Source organism: Oncorhynchus clarkii, chromosome 5 (assembly GCF_045791955.1).
Source record: "Oncorhynchus clarkii lewisi isolate Uvic-CL-2024 chromosome 5, UVic_Ocla_1.0, whole genome shotgun sequence".
NCBI classification, from domain to species: Eukaryota; Metazoa; Chordata; class Actinopteri; order Salmoniformes; family Salmonidae; genus Oncorhynchus; species Oncorhynchus clarkii.
This window is the reverse complement of record NC_092151.1, coordinates 84,920,616-84,941,714: the sequence shown is the minus strand read 5'-3', so window position 1 is coordinate 84,941,714 and position 21,099 is coordinate 84,920,616. Positions and strand designations below refer to the sequence as shown.

At 42.0% G+C, this 21,099-nt stretch overlaps 1 protein-coding gene across 18 annotated transcripts in view; it reads right to left on the bottom strand.

Moving 5' to 3' along the window:
* Positions 1–11,481: 11,481 nt before the first annotated feature.
* LOC139409485 (dedicator of cytokinesis 7) overlaps positions 11,482–21,099 on the bottom strand; it is a 67,553-nt gene continuing 57,935 nt past the window's right edge. For 7 of the 18 annotated variants that reach the window (XM_071154680.1, XM_071154683.1, XM_071154694.1 and 4 more), the window contains 14 exons: positions 20,515–20,611; positions 20,252–20,386; positions 19,950–20,102; positions 19,541–19,699; positions 19,188–19,288; positions 18,920–19,112; positions 17,864–18,007; positions 17,543–17,674; positions 14,312–14,446; positions 14,109–14,198; positions 13,243–13,479; positions 12,751–13,001; positions 12,397–12,564; positions 11,482–11,982 (listed from right to left, as the gene is read on the bottom strand). In XM_071154680.1, the coding sequence (XP_071010781.1) occupies positions 11,940–11,982; positions 12,397–12,564; positions 12,751–13,001; positions 13,243–13,479; positions 14,109–14,198; positions 14,312–14,446; positions 17,543–17,674; positions 17,864–18,007; positions 18,920–19,112; positions 19,188–19,288; positions 19,541–19,699; positions 19,950–20,102; positions 20,252–20,386; positions 20,515–20,611 (2,038 nt within the window). In that variant the 3' untranslated portion in view covers positions 11,482–11,939. Of the gene's footprint in view, positions 11,983–12,125; positions 12,146–12,396; positions 12,565–12,750; positions 13,002–13,242; positions 13,480–14,108; positions 14,199–14,311; positions 14,447–16,882; positions 16,898–17,542; positions 17,675–17,863; positions 18,008–18,919; positions 19,113–19,187; positions 19,289–19,540; positions 19,700–19,949; positions 20,103–20,251; positions 20,387–20,514; positions 20,612–21,099 lie in introns of all 18 variants that reach the window. The other 11 variants (XM_071154679.1, XM_071154682.1, XM_071154684.1 and 8 more) reach the window with 4 other exon arrangements.

The window sequence follows — 21,099 nt, the reverse complement described above, 5'->3', positions numbered from 1 at the left end:
GGTTTCTACTGACAATTAAGATGTACAAACTACGGCATAAGGAGACGACGAACTCTAAAACAGGCTATAGGCTACATGTGCACCAAGTCAGAACAGTAGGCGAAATTATGAGGGGTAAGGTGACCAAATTATTAGGGTGAGAAACTTGGGCTACCAACATCTTACGACACAACATACACTTAGTATTACTTTCTTAGCTACAGTATACACATCAATTAAGCTGCAGCATATAAGTGGTGCTGCTGCTCCAGTTTCAACTGTTCTGCCTGCGGCTATGGAACCCTGACCTGTTCACCGGACGTACTACCTGTCCCAGACCTGCTGTTCTCAACTTTCCAGAGACAGCAGGTTAGGTAGAGATACTCTTAATGATCGGCTATGAAAAGCCAACTGACATTTACTCCTGAGGTGCTGACTTGCTGCACCCTCGACAACTACTGTGATTATTATTATTTGACCATGCTGGTAATTTATGAACATTTGAACATCTTGGCCATGTTCTGTTATAATCTCCACCCGGCACAGCCAGAAGAGGACTGGCCACCCCTCCTAGCCTGGTTTCTCTCTAGGTTTCTTCCTAGGTTTTGGCCTTTCTAGGGAGTTTTTCCTAGCCACTGTGCTTTTACACCTGCATTGCTTGCTGTTTGGGGTTTTAGGCTGGGTTTCTGTACAGCACTTTGAGATATCAGCTGATGTAAGAAGGGCTATATAAATACATTTGATTTGATAAGACATTTTTGGACTCATCTTGTTGTGCTGTGCTCACTTGAACAGGAAGGTGGCGCAGCGGTCCTTCGTGGGCATATATTGTCATCAAAGTCTGGCATTCTCTGGATTTAGGGTGCTTTCAAGACAACTGGGAACTCTGAAAAAAAAAAAGTCGAATCATGAACAGATGAGGCATAAGGACAGTGTTTAAATCTTAAGAAGTTTGACGTTAAGACTTTGACACCACATCAGTATCATGTTGTATTTCTCTATGTGCAAACAAGAAAAATAGAAATATACAAAAGACATTTTTACACACAAAATAGACCCTGAAACGCTCACTTTTCATATCTTGTGGGGAGATGCCTTGCGTGTTAGTTAGTACATTACACTTGAATGGTTTATTGCGTTCTCTGGCATTGTGTAGCCCTTTTCTACATTGAAATGTTGTCTTTTTTTGTCAGTGATCTTTATGTCGGAGCTCTAGAAAGAGGCCTGAGTTCCCGACCTGGAATTCCGAGTTGGATGACCGTTCAAAATGTATTTTCCCCAGTCGGAGCTCGTTTTGTTTCTGAGTTTCCAGTTGTCTTGTACTCACTGAAGTCAGATTTCCCAGTTCCGAGTTGTAATTGTAATCAGTAACGTAACTCTTGGATTACCTCAACTCAGTAATGTAATCTGATTACATTCAGTTACTTTTAGATTACTTTCCCCTTAAGAGGCATTAGAAGAAGACAAAATGTATGTTACCAATTGATAAAATCAATGTTAAAGTTTACATAGCTGGCCATATATGGATATTAAATTGTACTTTATGGGTTGGTTATGTAGGCTTCTTCTAACCCATCGCTTTTTACCACATATAAATAATATGATTAAATGATATATCTACATTAAAAACCAAAGTCTATCAGAATTCCAGTCAGCCATTCCAATTAATGTAATACCCCTTGATCTTCAAGAATAGGACTTGGAAATATGGAAGTATAGATTAGCCAAATTGTTTTACCTGAGCATGACCCCAAAACTAAGGACTTATTAGCCAGCCCTACTCTGGTGTTTATGATTTTGTTGTCATGGAGGACTGATTGGGCTCATCGATTCGAGTTGATGCTGCACTCATGGAATGGCATGCTTTGTCAAGAGTGTGCAAAGCTTTCATCAAGGCTAAGGGTGGCTACTTTGCAGAATATAAAATATATTTGGATTTGTTTAACACTTGTGTAACGTTAGTTGTTTGAAGGAGACCTAGGAGCAGCGTAATTTGTGGTCATCATATTTATTTAAATGAGAACCAGCAACAAAATAACAACGTGAAACCAAAACGAACGTACCATTCCTTAGGCTACAAGAGCTGTACAAAAACAAGACCCCACAAAATAGGTGGGGAAAAGGCTACCTAAGTATGATTCTCAATCAGGAGACAACGATAGACAGCTGCCTCTGATTGGGAACCACACTCGGCCAAACACAAAGAAATACAAAACATAGAATGGCCCACCCCACATCACACCCTGACCTCACCAAATAGAGAAATAAAACGTCTCTCTAAGGTCAGGGCGTGACAACTTGTTTGGTCACTACATGATTCCATATGTGTTATTTCATAGTTGTGATGTCTTCACTATTATTCTACAATGTAGAAAATAGTAAAATAAAGAAAAACCCTTGAATGAGTAGGTGTGTCCAAACGTTTGACTGGCACTGTTTATATCATTTATAAGTTCAAAAATAGATGTTGCGTCTACAGATTGCCCCTTTAAGTCTATCAAAAGTGTGAGCATGTCCATTAGGCCTATGGATAAAAAATGTATCAGCATGAATTCGATTGAGCAATAAAAAAAAACACTTTTATTTCATAGGCTTGGATCCACACTATGCAGCTGTTGCAAGAGCGCATTTTTCACTGGCTGTCCACTGGTTTCAAAAACAATGATTGATAAGCAGTTTAAACTTCTTGAATTCAACCATTATTGGGTTCAAATACACATTTAGATTTGTGAACAGCCATCCACAACGACCACAATCCGTAAGGCGTAAACAGCTAAATGAGAGTGCAGCAGTGTGATTCACATCAATGCGCTAACGTTATGTAGCGGTGTTTTGGGGCGGCAGGTAGCCAAGTGGTTCGAGCGTTGGGCCAGTAACCGAAAAGTTGCTGGATCGAATACCCGAGCTGACAAATTCAAATCGGTCTTTCAGCCCATGAACCCACTGTTCCCTGGTAGGCCGTCATTGTAAATAAGAATTTGTTATTAACTGACTTGCCTCGTTAAATAAAGGTTAATAAAAAAATAAATATATATAAAAAATATTTTAGTTCCGTATCACCACTACTGTCATCCTTCCCTCCAAGCGTTTATTCAAATTGGATCATCTTTGGATGCAGTCGCACCACTGGAAGACATAGCTTGGACTGTAACCTACAAAAGCCTATTCCTGCTCTTTTCCCGCCTTCCATCAAGCACAGTTGGTGTGTCATCATATTGGTCTATAATTTGTGGTCAGACTCGCTCAAATGGAACACACTTACATTTGCGCGTGTTCAATGCTGACTTGAATGTCATTGAAAAAACAGAAAATTGTCAAATATTTTTATTCGCAAACATCGTTTCTGAATGTAAAAGTAATCCTCAAAGTAATCATCTAGATTGATACTTTTGAAAAACAGTCATCTGATTACAATATTGTTGCTGATAATGTAACGGATTAGTTACCGTTTTGTAATCCCTTACATGTAACGGATTACATGTTAATTCTTTACACCCAACCCTGGGTACAGCCTTATTCTAAAATGGATTAAATAGTTTCCCCCCCTCATAAACCTACACACAAACCCTATAAAGACAAAGCAAAAACGTTGTAATTTTTATTTAATTTTAATTTTGCAAACGTATACCTTCCGGTCATTGGAAGAAAAAAAAATCCCGCTATTTTTTTTGTGAACAACAGATACAAAAAAAACAACAGAAATATACAAACGAGTACATAAACCTAAACAGACAGGGGTATTACATATCAAGATTCATTTTTAATTTGTTAAATACTTTTATGGTGCGTATTGCTTCTTTGTTTTTTACATTTACTGATCATTTCAAAATAATATTCCAATTCGATCTTAAATAATGTGAAGATGGGTTTGTTCTCTGCCCACTTCATTTGATGAACATTGAATATTCCATGAAAGATAAACAAATTAACAATGAAAGTGAAATCAGGGTCCATATAATTTGTTTCAAAATAAAACAATATTAGAGTCTTTCAAATGAACATTAATAGTTGCTTCTTTTAAAATAAAATATTCTAACTCACTCCAAAATCTTCTGACATAAGAGCAGTCCCAAAATAAATGGTTAAGAGTCTCTGGGTCACAATCACAAAATACACATTTGTTGTCAATAGCTATTTTCAATCTGTGTATAATACAGGTCTTTACAGGGTAGATTATATGAATGAGTTGGTATGATACTTCTTTCACCTTATTAGATATACAATATTTACCAGATAACGAAACTTTGTTCCAGTTCACTTGTCCTAGGGCTGCATTCCAGTACATTTTAGCAGAGGGAATAGTAACATATTGACCGTTTCCTTGTATACATGTTATCACATTTATAGTTTAAAATGTCAATTCCTTCTAATTGTATTGAAGCTACAAAATCCTCAACAGTTGCACTTGGAGTACTGTTACATTCTCCTAAAAGAAGAATAGCACCTTTAGGGACAGCTCTAACAACAATTTGATACTCCTCGGGAGTGAATGTAACATTGTGTTGTAATAAATTCTGGATAATCATATAGTTGTCCATCATTATTCAATAATTGTTTAACCCAAATAATGTTGTTGTCAAACCAGTTCTGGAAAAACAAAGACTTGTTTTTGTATTTTATGTCTTTATTATTCCAGATTGTATTACCTATGAGGGGAAACTTGTGTTTGTACATGAGGTTCCAAGTTAGAAGTACTTGTTTATGAAAGTTTGCAAGCTTAATAGGGATTTTACCCATATCAAAGTTCCATTTGAGTAAGAATTCTAGACCACCAATCTGTTGGAATATCAAATTAGGGATGACATTCCAGATGCAATCCTTATTTCTTAAATAGTTTTGTATCCATTTAATCTTAAATATATTAGAGGTTTTAAAATCCAGAGCATTCAACCCTCCCTCAACTTGGGTGTTGCGCGAATCTTTGTTCCTCCAGCAAATTAATTTAGCTCTGCCTGGGCATGTTCGGGTGGGCACAGCGTCCAGGTCAGCGGTATAAAGTTCTTAGGTATAAATACTTTTAGCAATTACATTCACTTTTGATACTTAAGTATATCTAAAACCAAATACTTACGACTTTTACTCAAGTAGTATTTTACTGGGTGACTTTCACTTCAGTCATTTTCTATTATGTTATCTTTACTTTCACTCAAGTATTACAATTGGGTACTTTTTCCACCCCCGGTCCAAGTAAATGTAGAACAGTGGCACGTTCAACAGGACACGTTTTGGAACGTTCACAGTTATGTAGAACAAACATGTTAAACGAGGACTCATCTATTAATGGCTCTTTAAAAAAAATCTGCAACAAAGGTTTGGCAACGGAATGTGGCTCAGACCCTGTCCGGTCCCCTTCCTCATGAGGCAACATTGCCATACACTTGAGCAAATCATTGATTATCTGTCAAGTATGAAAGTTCCACATAACGAAATTTACGAGGTGATATATTCGTCCAACACAGCCTTCATCTTCCCATAATATGTTCTATGGATAGTCTTCAAATGCGGTTTTAATACTTACCCTGTTATATGGTTTAGTCCTCCCGCCAACTGTGATTGTTCTTCCAAAGTGATGCAAAAAAAAAATGCTAAACAAAGTTATGACTACTCCGTCCTCGCTCGCTCATTAATGTCTTCATCGAAATGATGGATGGCCTCTTATCCGCTTGTCCCCTTATGCCACATATCAATTGTCAGTAGAAACAACATTTGTTTTAAGCAAGTCAGCTGTTGTTTTTTCTTAAAGGCAGTAAATGAGGCTGAATGAATGTACTGTTTCGCTGCCAGACAAGGCTCCGCTGATAGCCAGGTGTAGCAGTTGTAAGATGTTGGGACAGCTTAATGTAGGCCTTAACAGTTTGTGGTCACCATTTGTCACCGTTATAGTGCAATTCATGTATTGTTTAGTGATGTGTAGTGGCTTTGTTGGCATGCATCCCACTTTTTTTTGCCCCAAGATTTACATGCAAAAATCGCAAATGATTGAAATTTGGTCGACATTTCGCAAATGTTCTCACCAATTAAACTTTTGATTTGAATACAGTTCTGTTCCCAAAATTTAAATCTGTTATTTGTATACTATACACTTTGCCAAAGTTTTAAAAAATTGCATTGTTGAGGAGTGCAAAGGCAAATTAAGTTAATGTACACGCACACTTCAGAGTAGGCGTTCCTTAACTGAAATATACAAATTGTTAGAATGCACCAATTAGATCTCACTAGCTCACGCTTGGCTCTGCCCACTTCCTTGCCTGTTCTGCCCAGTATGACTAATTTGTTCCAATTTGAAACGACAGGCTGTGGTCTCTTGGGAGAAAAAGGGGTCAAAATTCATAAACAAATTTTTTTAAAATAATATAAAAAAATATTTGGTTGCATTGCATCTCTTCACAGATTATCCATTACATTGACCAGATACTCTAGAGGCCGCTCTAACAATAAAAATAAAATGTCTTAAATTTAAGGCAGTCGGGAGGAGGAAAGATCAGGTGGGGCCATTCTAGCCAATGAGAGGGCAGATACGTGTGTGTGAACAGGCACAACGGTTTCCACAAAGTCACCCAAAAAAGAATGAAAACTAAAATGAGCTTTTTGGTCTTAAATTAAAGGTTAGGTATAAGGTTAGCAGTGTGGTTGAAGTTAGGTTTAAAATCAAATTTAAAAAGATAAATTGTAGAAATATGCAGGGTTTATGACTTTGTGGCTGTGGTAACTAGGGACAACCAGACTTATTTTTGACCCAGTGAAAGAGGGAGAGGTCCCACTCGGCAAAAAAATCTGTCTCCCTTCAGCACGAGGCGTTTTTTCGTTGTTTTACCCGCCGAGCAAGGAGCCTTTGTACGTAGGTCAATGAGTGTGGTCGAATTTGGACAACAACATTTTTATGGCTTATTTGCTACATGAGGTTTATTTGATCAAATATAAGTTTCACAATGCTTAAATTGCTTAAATTGTTACAAATGTAAGTAGGACACGTGACATCCTGGCAACTTTGAGAATAAACTAGTTCAGACAGTGGCTTGTTGATGCCAAGGGAAGCCAAGATTCCAACCCCCAAAATGTACCAAAACATACAGGGAATTCAGAAAGTATTCAGACCCCTTGCCCTTTTCCACATTGTTACTTTACAGCCTTATTCTAAAATTGAGGGGGGGGGGGGGATTATTGAATCAATCTATAAACAATACCCATAATGACACAGCGAAAACAGAGTTTGAAAAATTTGCAAATGTATATAAAATACCTTTTTTAATATAAGTATTCAGATCCTTTGCTATGAAACACAAAATTGAGCTCAGGTGCATCCTGTTTCCATTGATCAACCTTGAGATGTTTCTACAAATTGATTGGAGTCCACCTGTGGTAAATTCAATTAATTGGACATGATTTGAAAAGGCACACACCTGTCTCTTTAAGGTCCCACAGTTGACAGTACATGTCAGAGCAAAAACCAAGCCATGAGATTGAAGGAATTGTCCGTAGAGCTCCGAGACAGGATTGTGTCGAGATACAGATCTGGGGAAGGGTACAAAAACATGTCTGCAACATTCAAGGTCCCCAAGAACAGTGGCCTCCATTCTGAAATGTAACATTTTTGGAACTACCAAAAGACTCGTCCCTGTTTCCTTAGTCCGGACGTGCGGCCAGCTACGAAGGGCCTTGGTCAGGGAGGTGAACAAGAACCCAAATGGTCACTCTGGAAGAGCTCCAGAGTTCCTCTGTGGAGATGGGAAAACCTTCCAGAAGGACAACCATCTATGCAGCCCTCCACCAATGAGGCCTTTATCATAGAGTGGCCAGACGGAAGCCACTCCTCAGTAAAAGGCATATGACAGTTTTCTGGCAGCAGGAACTGGGAGACTAGTCAGGATCGAGGGAAAGATGAACAGCGCAAAGTACAGAGAGAGTCTTGATGAAAACCTGCTCCAGAGCGCTCAGGATTTCAGACTGTGGGGAAGGTCCACCTTCCAACAGGATAACGACCCTAAGCACACAGCCAAAACAACGCAGGAGTGGCTTCGGGACAAGTCTCTGAATGTCCTTGAGTGGCCTTGGAACATCTCAGGAGAGACCTGAGAATAGCTGTGCAGCGAAGCTCCTCATCCAACCTTACAGAGCTTGAGAGGATCTGCAGAGAAGAATGGGAGAAACTCCCCAAATGCAGGTGTGCCAAGCTTGTTGCCTCATACCAAAGACTAGAGGCTGTAATCGCTGCCAAAGGTGCTTCAACAAAGTACTGAATAAAGGGTGTGAATACTTATGTAAATGTGATTGTTTTTTATTTTGAATACATTTGCAAACCTGTTTTTGCTTTGCCATTATGTGGTATTGTGTGTAGATTTATGGGAATAAAAAAGCTAATAATCCATTTTAGAATAAGGCTGTAATGCAACAAAATGGGGAAAAAGTCAAGGGGTCTGAATACTTACCGAATGCACTCTAAAATAAATGTATCTTTCGTCTCATTTTCTTTAAATTCACACGAGGCTGAATGTATCTTACCAGAGAAAGCATCCGAGCGAGCGAAACAACGCCCCTCTTCCTCTGTAGGCCATCTATCGAATTCTGTCTGGTCAAAAAGAGTATGACAATGTTGCCGCCCCATAGCATTGAATTCAAGAAAAGCCAGCATGCATTTGGCCTCCCTTGATAAAACAAAAGGTTCAATAATAGCCAATCTGCTAGCTCAACTGTGAATGGTCCTGGCTCACCAAAACAAAACAAACTGGCTTGACTTGACACTTTTTTTTGTTTTGGTGAGCTTGACTTTACTTCACATCGAGAGCAATAAGTCATTGACAGAAACTTGAATTGTTGCATCTCGTTGTTGTCGTCCTCATTGCCCATGAAATGAAATGAGGCTAGCGAGCAAGCATTTTAGCCCGGTAGCTTAGGACAACAAAAAATACAATTGTGTACTGTACGACAGTCATAGACCGTTTCGTCAACATGAAAGAGAGGATGGCATTGGCGTTATTCTACAAGTACGGTGAGTCAACATGTTGTTTTTTCTATTTGAACACACACACACAAATCAGAACCACGGACAGCCACATCATATTTAGCTTACATTGATTGGACTAAATTGTTATTGGTATCTTTTAGTTGTCACAGTATTAGACTAAAGCATAGGTGATTTGATGTTGAAATGTTGCTGGAAGAGTGGAGGCAGCTCCTGTTTGCGACTTGCGGTAACTCTCTGGGGTTTTAAATCGATAGTTGTTTAGTAGTCGGAAACCCTAACTTGCTTGCATGCTGTAGGTCATGTAACGGTTTGTTAAATGCGATATGCCTTGTGGACTTCACCAGACAGAGATTTCTTTCTGGTTTTATGATGGAAAAAGGTGTGGTTGAATTTATTCTGCCACTGTGTCTTCTTATGGTCTCGGCCATAGGCCTATATATCACGGTCGCAAGGCATGTGAACTAACAGGTTACAGAACAAACAACGCAATTATCACAACACATATGGCTGTAATATGGCTTGGATTCCCCAGTGATTTTACCCACGCACTGCTACTGATACCGGAGAGGTCTCGAGATGGCTATGCATATTCATTACATGAGGCTAGTAGCATAGCATCTCTCTCCATTGAATACAGGCGGTTGACGTCAACAACCCTCATCAAATATATACAGTGCCTTGCGAAAGTATTCGGCCTCCTTGAACTTTGCGACCTTTTGCCACATTTCAGGCTTCAAACATAAAGATATAAAACTGTATTTTTTTGTGAAGAATCAACAACAAGTGGGACACAATCATGAAGTGGAACGACATTTATTGGATATTTCAAACTTTTTTAACAAATCAAAAACTGAAAAATTGGGCGTGCAAAATTATTCAGCCCCTTTACTTTCAGTGCAGCAAACTCTCTCCAGAAGTTCAGTGAGGATCTCTGAATGATCCAATGTTGACCTAAATGACTAATGATGATAAATACAATCCACCTGTGTGTAATCAAGTCTCCGTATAAATGCACCTGCACTGTGATAGTCTCAGAGGTCCGTTAAAAGCGCAGAGAGCATCATGAAGAACAAGGAACACACCAGGCAGGTCCGAGATACTGTTGTGAAGAAGTTTAAAGCCGGATTTGGATACAAAAATATTTCCCAAGCTTTAAACATCCCAAGGAGCACTGTGCAAGCGATAATATTGAAATGGAAGGAGTATCAGACCACTGCAAATCTACCAAGACCTGGCCGTCCCTCTAAACTTTCAGCTCATAGAAGGAGAAGACTGATCAGAGATGCAGCCAAGAGGCCCATGTTCACTCTGGATGAACTGCAGAGATCTACAGCTGAGGTGGGAGACTCTGTCCATAGGACAACAATCAGTCGTATATTGCACAAATCTGGCCTTTATGGAAGAGTGGCAAGAAGAAAGCCATTTCTTAAAGATATCCAAAAAGTGTTGTTTAAAGTTTGCCACAAGCCACCTGGGAGACACACCAAACATGTGGAAGAAGGTGCTCTGGTCAGATGAAACCAAAATGGAACTTTTTGGCAACAATGCAAAACGTTATGTTTGGCGTAAAAGCAACACAGCTGAACACACCATCCCCACTGTCAAACATGGTGGTGGCAGCATCATGGTTTGGGCCTGCTTTTCTTCAGCAGGGACAGGGAAGATGGTTAAAATTGATGGGAATATGGATGGAGCCAAATACAGGACCATTCTGGAAGAAAACCTGATGGAGTCTGCAAAAGACCTGAGACTGGGACGGAGACTTGTCTTCCAACAAGACAATGATCCAAAACATACAGCAAAATCTACAATGGAATGGTTCAAAAATAAACATATCCAGGTGTTAGAATGGCCAAGTCAAAGTCCAGACCTGAATCCAATCGAGAATCTGTGGGAAGAACTGAAAACTGCTGTTCACAAATGCTCTCCATCCAACCACACTGAGCTCGAGCTGTTTTGCAAGGAGGAATGGGAAAAAATTTCAGTCTCTTGATGTGCAAAACTGATAGAGACATACCCCAAGCGACTTACAGCTGTAATCGCAGCAAAAGGTGGCGCTACAAAGTATTAACTTAAGGGGGCTGAATAATTTTGCACGCCCAATTTTTCAGTTTTTGATTTGTTAAAAAAGTTTGAAATATCCAATAAATGTTGTTCCACTTCATGATTGTGTCCCACTTGTAGTTGATTCTTCACAAAAAAAGTTCAAGGGGGCCGAATACTTTCGCAAGGCACTGTATCTATTTTTAAACGGATTACAATAATGAGATGTATCCACTAATCCAAAGAAAGGATAGGCGGGAGCTAGACAGACCATTCCACTTTGTGGACAACGACTCCCATTGGGTGGAGAGACATGCATCTTGTCAGTATATCCATAATCTTTGGCCCAGTTTTCCCTCTAACGCCGCCCTCTGATCTTATTTTGAGTTTCAGGGGACATGCTTGAATTAAGTCAATTTGTTTATAGGTAACCATGGAAATCATGGAAACCCATATTCCATTAACCTCCCATCAAAGAAAATACCAATGCATCCATTGGACATTAAAATATTGATTTAGTAAAATACTTAAAGTAAACAAAAACTACATAAAACAATTCATGATGTTTAAAACATTTCCTTAACTTTAAACAAAAGTATCTTAACTAAAAATAAAGCATTATGATAAAGAGTGGTAGCACATATTTTGCTTGTTTTTTTTCTCATTTTGGATTAAATAATAAACTTTCAAGTCATAAAATGTAATGAAAAAAAGGTGCACACATGAAATATGTATACAGATTTGACACATCGTACATAGTAAGTTCCACTTTGTTAAACCCACTGATTGCGTAACAGGCTGCCTGTAAACGAATAAGACACTGGAATGATGTACCGACTTCGTAGTAACACTTTAGCTTTCCTTCTATGGGGAACACTGACTTTTCTCAAGACACTGACCATCAGTATTTACACATTAATAAATTAAGGTTGTGATCCTTCAATTCTCTTCATCTTCAAAGTTCAAGCTTGCGAAGACTCATTCTGCTGAAGGAATCTCTGGGGGGGGGAGCACATAGTGTAAAGTTAGTGGAATATGGGGAAACCGGATTGGACATAACCCATATATAACCTCCCACCCTGTAAAGACCCAGTGCAGACACGTTTACAGAGAAGGTTCCAATCACAGAATACCAAACTACCTGGTCAAGCTGTCCGTTTGCTGCATGTAACAGAAGCACAAGCAAAATATCATATTTATGTGTGTGTGTGGGGTGGGGGGTGCATGAACAGTCAGAGACATGCAATATGACAAAATGCATATCATGAGAAAAAAGCTGCACACTGCTGGTGATAGTATCACTGCTCTTTACGTATCAGCCTCAAGGCCTTCGTCAGAGCTTTTGTATGTACATCACAAGAACACTCCAAAATAGACATTATGTCCCTGCTCGTCTACACATGCACACTCACCTGTGAGAGTTGACCTGCAGCACGGGTTTATAAAGCTGGGGTATCTTTCTGCAGATGAGTGGTTGTAGCGCCTCCTTCAGGCGATGGTAGTTCCTCTCCAACTCCCTCTGGTACTCCTTCTGGTCTGGACCAATCAGACTCTTATTTTTACGCAGGGCATCTTCACACCTGGTGATGGAGGATAGGAGAGGCGTGAGCACTGTACTGCACTGCACTTCAACATGCCTTGCACATAAGTCTGAAGGAACATGGTAGAAGCAATTTTGTATGATTTTTTAAATTTGACATTCATTCACGCCCAAGAGTCCATAATCGTACATTAAAAACACTGACTGTAAAGTAAGTGTAATTTACCTCTTGGTGAAGTCTTTGAAGCAGAGGCGTAGTTTGTTGTGGTGTCTGTAGAGTTTAGGATCGCTGGGGATCTCTGACAGGAACACCTGGGCAACCTCCAGAGGTCCCTGGTTGACGGTAGTCCCCACTGACCCCTGCAGCACCATCTGCAGCATCTTGGCATCCGATGGGTCCTGGTGAGTAGCGAAGGCCAGCTCTCCGGTCTTCTTCTGCATATCCTCTATGGCCACCTCGATGGGCATAGAGATGATCTGACACAGGACCAGAGAGAGGAGATCAGACTATATTAGACAACTGATTATATACAATGTATAGTAACTAAGAAGTGTGTGTGTGTGCCTTATGAACGTGTGTCTGTATGTTGATTCCTCTACAAGAGAGTAGTTTGGCCTACGGATGATCCGTCTAGGAGTCAGGTTGTAGAGGTCATGTAGTAATGGTGTGTTGCCTGTGGCGCTGCACGCCAGTCAGATGAAACCCCCAGGGCCTCACCTCCTCTTTGTGGATGATGTTGATGCGGGTCTTGATGTAGGGAAAGGCGTGGGATGTGGTCAGAATGGTTTTGCGTTTGAACTGATCGTGCAGATCCCCGTGCGCCCGCCCGTCCAGTGTGAACGGCGTGCAGTAGACAAACCGCCGCAGGTTGTAGTTCTTGTCGAAGTACGTGATGCGGTCCTTCATCTCGTATGTGTCGAAGTACGGCTCCACGTACGTGATCTGGACATAAGCCTGGACACACGGCAGTGACAACATGATGCTTTACCAACATGAACCAAAATACACAAATAACCCATTAATAACCCGTTAATAACCTAATAACCAAAATACACAAATAACCCATTAATAACCCATTAATAACCTAATAACCAAAATACACAAATAACCAATTAATAACCCATTAATAACATGATAACCAAAATACACAAATAACCCATTAATAACCCATTAACCTAATAACACAAATAACCCATTAATAACCCATTAATAGCCGCTTAATAACCTAGTAACCAAAATACACAAATAACCCATTAATAACCTAATGACCAAAATACACAAATACCCAATTAATAACCCATTAATAACCCATTAATAACCCAATAACCAAAATACACAAATAACCAATTAATAACCCATTAATAACCTAATAACCAAAATACACAAATAACCAATTAATAACCCATTAATAACCTAATAACCAAAATACACAAATAACCAATTAATAACCAGCTAATAACCTAATAACCAAAAAGGCTATTTATTTGACCATGCTTTGATTCAATTCGTATTCAAATGAAGGGATCATTTGGAATCACATCTTTATCCATACGCCCTCTCTCCCGCGCCCCATCCACACACACCTTATTTGGGTCCTGTTTGCACTTGTCCACAGGATTGGAGTCCTTAATGACTTCCACCTGGTCTTCTCCATAGCGCTCGCCATAAAACCCCTAAGAGATCAAACACACAGAACACAAAGTCAACACAGCACACACGCAGTGCTCCACCGTTTCACAGAGAAGAGATCATTCCTAAAGACGCACTCCTCCAAACTGCCATTTACCTCGAGTCGGTGTGAGATCTCAGCCAGCTTGGTGATGGCAGGCTCTTTGTATACAAACTCCTGCTCGTCCAAGTCCCCGAATTTAGAACCATACAATCCCACTCTGAAGTACGTACCAAACATTCTCTTCCCATCCTGTCAGACAGAAAATATGTTTTACTCTGTTCAGATATAATACGAGCACATTCATAGTACATGAAACATGTTGCTTAAACACAGAAAGTCATGGGAACTGTAAGGATGAAGCACAGTCGTAACTCTGGTGACAGAGTTTGATTATGTCAGAGCCTATTGATACATTAGAGTTGGAATCCATCCAACTCAGGGAAACCATAGAGTTCAACCATAGAATGTAAAGTTCTCTCATCAGCAAACACTTCAATTGCAACACCAAATATAAACAGACATACGACCTACAGCATACATATACTGATGTACATTTTTGAATAGATCAACAACCTTCAGGAGGTACTATTTATAACCATGTTGACCAGTGATGTTATTTCTGATCAGATTGGAGTATGTGCAATGACCCATAAACTGTGTGTGTGTGTAAAGAGTGTCACTGTCTAAGGTCCCCATGGCACAGAGCCCATCTGATGCACCTCTCACAAAGGCTCATGGGTAATCCTGACTCTGCACTAGAATAACTCAACCCATGAAGCATCAGGATGGAACCAGGTGTTGTTTAACCAAAGAGTACAGACTTCGCTGAGAAGTGGTTTATAATATAGAGAGTCGGCATAGACAGAGACTGGTGCTGAAAATGGGCATTCAAGAGGTAGAACCAGAACAGAAGCTCAGCTTGTAAACATGTACATCTATATTATCCACGTGAGAGAGACATAGAATAGCAGAGGCAGGTTGACCTCAATGCCTGGAGGTGTCCTGAGAGAGACGAGAGCAGCTAAGGCAGAAACCTGACAATGTCACCATTTAGAAGGCCAGTGGATGGTGATGATGGACAGAGAAATGGACAAAGAGCCAAGGAAAAAGAAAGGAACGTGTCTAGCAGACAGAGCTCTGCCCTTCAGGATCAGGAAGGAGTGTAGCCGTGGTAAGGAAACAGGTGTGTGGCTGTGTGTCGTCGTGTGTGCGTGCGGCAGGTGTGTGAAGAGAAGGGGGAGGTTGGAGGATATATATGGCATCAAGTACACCGAAACGTTCCAGGACTGAGCTAAACCAGGTCAACAAAGCTGAAGGGTTCAGGCTCCCAATACTGCTCTTATTGCACAATTATTTACACAGCCTTACAGTAGCATAACACACTATATAGGTATACAGTACACAGTGAAATACAATGTCTTCTTTGTTGATCAGTTGCACTGCCATTTGGCTCAGCTCTCGTCAGTGCATTGTTCATCGTAATACATTCCCCTTTCAAAAGTAACAGAAATGAAGTAACCCTCAGACTAGGAACTTACCACAACACACAATAAGTAAAGTGGGAAGGAAGGGTCGGCATGGCAACCGGGGAAATCAAAAGGAGAAAACAGAAGACATTTTAATCAGGATTCAGGTACTTCACTAGAGAAACTAACAGAAATAACAACATAAACCAAAACAAATAGAAATAACAGCAACCACCAAAGGAAAAACATATCATTCCTTTTGACTTTGAGAAAGAACACAAACTCAACATGGAAGAGCCATCACATGCAACGAAAAGAAACAAGAGAAAGAGAGAGAGAGAGAGAGAGAGAGCGAAGGCAGACGTAGTGAAGAGGTGAGTTCCACAGCCCCTAGAAACACACTATTCATGGGGCTGTACTCCCAGTGCTTTAGTTTCCTCAGTGAAGAATAAGGAGGAGTGCTCTGTCCTTATCATGCAACAGACCAGGTTAATACCGGTTAACAGAAGACCAGCAGTATGAATGAGAGAACTCAGGGGTCGATTTAGTTAGTCTTTTTCAAATAAAAGGGGGAAAAAAATGTACTAATCAAAATTAGGGTGGGACAAATGAAACAATCCAGATTAATTTGAATTGCACCCTCCTGAAGAAATAGACTGGATCCAAGAATGCGGATCCAGTTCGAACTGCATACGGTAATAGTTGGTGATTTTGTGGTTCATTTGTTTGTGTGAGTGTGTATTGAGAGAACAACCTGGGGAGTGTATCTTTTGCATGAATATTTGACTAAAATCGAACCCTGTAGCTGGAGATGAGATGAGCGAGCAGATGACCAGTTTGTCGTTGATGAGAGAGATGGTCTGAAAAGGCAGGTGTGCAAACAGGTGAATCATTCATTCACCAACACTTGTCATTAGTGTCACACTGGGGCTCCCATGCATGGCCTGCCAAAACAGTCACGTTAAAACAACCTCCTCTTCCACAGAAAGAGAGAAAGAGGAGAATGAGGAGGAGTAGGGGGGGGGGGGGGGTGCCCGTAACATGGCATCAGCAGTCCCACAGTTGGTTGAATGGACAGAGGGACAGCATCCAGTCCAGGCAGGTAGATGTTAATGGATGGTACAGTTTAAAGTAACAGCCGAGAGCAACAACGCCCAGGACTAGCAGATAACTGATATGAAGTAGCCAAGCAGGAACCATGACTTAGTGGCCGACCTACCTCCCAGCCAGTGCTCTGTGGTGACAAAGAGAACACAGGACAATAAAAAAATAACACACGTTTAGTCACGTTGGTACAGTGCAGCACCTACCCCTGGCCACGAGAGGAACTACACCTCATGGCCAACAGCACACAGCCAGGAGTTGTGGCTAGATAGAGTACAGCTACAGACCAACAGTTGCATGTTCGAGTGGCGTCGGGGACAACTGTGGCATTTTAGCTAACCTTAACCTAATTCTCGTACTCCCTCTAGCCTAAAACACAGCCAGGGGAGTCTCAGATCTTTAATATCCTATCCCTGTGGGACAGGCCCTACTGTACTGCTATAGTCACCCCATGTAGACTGTATTTAAATGAAAAGACACTGGAAGTCTGGAAGTGTACATATTTGGCATGTCCTTTTCAGCATGCCACCCACAGACAATGGGTTCCGGCTCCTAACACACACACACACACTACAGTAGTCACAGTACATAACAAAGTCCTGTTTCGCTGTCTGAAACACACTGTCCCAGAATCCCAGATAGACACGTGGCATCCAGGATAGACAGGAAGTCCTACACAACCTCCACATTGAGGTAGGGCACATAAGTGTTCGGTGTCGGTCTGTTCTCTATACCTACAGTATGTACAGGAGATAGATAAAACATGTGGAATTACCTGGTGTACGATTTTGCCAAAGGCTTCCTGTAGTTTACCATGTATGGTGGCCAGCTTCTTGGCATCCCGGCTGGCCTCGTGAATGGGGATCAGTACCTTGTACACCTCGTTCACCGCCTCGTACATACCAGCCTGGGGGAGGGAGGGTCTTATTCACACTGCACAGTTTTAAAGTTAAATAATATACTGAGATTGGTGGTGTTGAGGTTAAACATTTGACTGGTATTGAAAGAAACGTGTGAATTTGTCATAGCAGGTTTGTGATGTGATTCAAATGTAGGTTTAATAATCTGCCCATCCATAATCATCACAGCTACTCACCATGGAGAAGGAGGAAGCAGCCTGGTCCAGCAGCCCCACCAGGCCAGCCTCAGTGAAGTATTTCCCAGAGCAGATACCCTCTTCATCAGGGGACACCACGTCATCAGACACTGCTGACTCCTCAAGCACGTTGGAAGAGATGTTCTGATGCAGAGAGACAAGTTAGACATGATCACTCATTATTTAGACATAATACTGTAATGGGTTCATCATGGTATTAATGTTCTTTACAACATTTCCCTCTGTATATTCAATTCATTAGTTGAGTCAGTTGCGATGGCACTCAGCTAGGATGAAACCTGCAGTGCTACATCTCTCCAGGTGCCCAGGCACTCAGCTAGGATGAAACCTGCAGTGCTACATCTCTCCAGGTGCCCAGGCACTCAGCTAGGATGAAACCTGCAGTGCTACATCTCTCCAGGTGCCCAGGCACTCAGCTAGGATGAAACCTGCAGTGCTACATCTCTCCAGGTGCCCAGGCACTCAGCTAGGATGAAACCTGCAGTGCTACATCTCTCCAGGTGCCCAGGCACTCAGCTAGGATGAAACCTGCAGTGCTACATCTCTCCAGGTGCCCAGGCACTCAGCTAGGATGAAACCTGCAGTGCTACATCTCTCCAGGTGCCCAGGCACTCAGCTAGGATGAAACCTGCAGTGCTACATCTCTCCAGGTGCCCAGGCACTCAGCTAGGATGAAACCTGCAGTGCTACATCTCTCCAGGTGCCCAGGCACTCAGCTAGGATGAAACCTGCAGTGCTACATCTCTCCAGGTGCCCAGGCACTCAGCTAGGATGAAACCTGCAGTGCTACATCTCTCCAGGTGCCCAGGCACTCAGCTAGGATGAAACCTGCAGTGCTACATCTCTCCAGGTGCCCAGGCATTCAGCTAGGATGAAACCTGCAGTGCTACATCTCTCCAGGTGCCCAGGCACTCAGCTAGGATGAAACCTGCAGTGCTACATCTCTCCAGGTGAAGGTTAAAGGATGACTGCCTGGTCCAAACAAAAGTACCCACATCTACACAATCCTAAAATAATCCTCTCCCTTGGCCTGACCTGGAAGGTGACACAGCCGACCGGCAGGTACTTGCGGTCCTCCAGCATGCTGAGGTATTCTGCCACCAGGGCGGCGCTGTGCACAAGACACTGGGCTGCCTCCGCGTGATTGGTCCTCTCAGAGTGTTTACCCGCCATGTTCTGCAGCCACGTCAGACGCAGGTCTGGAGACGTCTGGTAACCCTTAGCGATCCTGGACACAGAAACACACTCAAGGAAAGCTCTCTCTCTCTCGGTGTGTGTGTGTGTGCGTGTGTGTGGTCCATACCTGTACATGAGGTCTATGAGCATCTCTGGGTCCTCCTGGTGCTCCTTCATCTTGACTGTATCAGACAGGATCATGTGGAGGTTGAACACCAGGTCCTGAACCTAGAATACAGATTAAGACATGAAGCATGATTAATAAGATGGCAGCATCTGACATGATTGGATAAGGTACTTCCTGTCATATCATCCATTTTCTGGGAGGTCTGACAAATTTTAATTGTTTTTCATGGAGTTGTATATTGAACAAGTAGTGCTTTAATATATTGAACAAGTAGTCCTAATGTTCTGTACTACAATAACAAAAGGCTTAACGTCAGTCATCTATTGGTATCCAGTATATCTCCGTAGTGTTACCTGATCAGGGAAGGTGGTCTCCCGGAGTTCCAGATCTTCCTCTCCGTAGGTCAGGATGGTCTTCAGGGAACGTCGGAGGAACTCCTCGTTGAAGTTCTGAGATGTTCCCACCAGGGAGGACAGGGACATGGTCACCTGCATCTTGACACGTGCAAAATTCTACAGATGGAGAAGGGACAGTCGGAGTGAGAACATTGAACAGGTACATTTACCTGTCCTGAAAAGAAGGAACCTGTGAGGAGAATCAATAGTTATAATGAAAATAGGAACGTAGCTGGCTCTATGTAGACAGTCCTCTATGTATGTAGCTGGCTCTATGTAGACAGTCCTCTATGTATGTAGCTGGCTCTATGTAGACAGTCCTCTAAGTATCCGTGTTTGCTGTGTGTTGTCCTGATGGTGTACTCACGTTGCCGATCTCAAAGTTCTGCCTCATGAGCAGGTAGAGTGAAGCGGAGGCGTGGGCTCGGATGGTGCCGATACTGCTGCTACAGTTCCTCAGCAGACGCAGACACAGGTCAGCACACTGCTCTGTTTCCTCCTCAAACAGCAGTTCGGGGAACTACACATGCACGCACAGACAAATGTACGACACAGGACAGACAAAGATATAAACAGACATTACAGTATGCAGATATTTTACAAATTAATTTCCCAGGAAAGCACAACACGTCTAAGGATAAGTTGATTGTACACAGCTACTTATCTGACCTTTGAGACGAGAGCCCTCTGTGTAGCAAAGCAGTGCTGCAGGTAGAGGGCACTCTGGTTACAGGCCATGCTGTGGAGGAGCACCTTCAACACTCCACCCAGGATACTCTCCTTAGACTCTGTCACAGACACCGTCTAGACAGACACAGACGCACATATATTAATAAACCAAATCAATCAATCGTTATCATCTCCAGAATGGACATTTTGCCTAAATTGTCTCAAATGTTCAACCTGAATGTTGTGTGTCTAGGTCTTTCTACCTGAACGATGATCTCCAGAGTGTCCAGAATGATCAGGTTTGCCTCGGTTGCCAGGTTACCATCAATAAGTGCTTCGTGCTCCAGCTCTGCTCTGGTTCTGTCACAGGAAACAGGAAGTGATAGATGGTCAGACACTTTCCAAGATGGCCGCCAGCCAGCTCCGTATTCACAATGTCCCCTTGAATGACACAGCACTCATGCCAGTCAGTCACATTCAAGCCACTGCACACATAAAGGAGCTCTTCCATGTGCAAAGTACTGTAGGGGGCTTGGGATGGATGGATGGATGGATGGATGGATGGATGGATGGGTTGAGGAGTCGAATGAGGTGGTGAGGGGGTGAGGTGGTGAGGGGGGGTTATGATTATGTTGATACAGTTGATAATGATGAGGAGTTACACACCTAACAACTAAAGGCTCCTGGGTTTGGGTTTTGGTTCGACTCCCTGGGTTGCGTAGTAGGACGCTGTCTCTAAACCTGCACAGTACTCACACGGTTCACCACAGAGTCCACAGTACTCACACGGTTCACCACAGAGTCCACAGTACTCACACGGTTCACCAGAGTCCACAGTACTCACACGG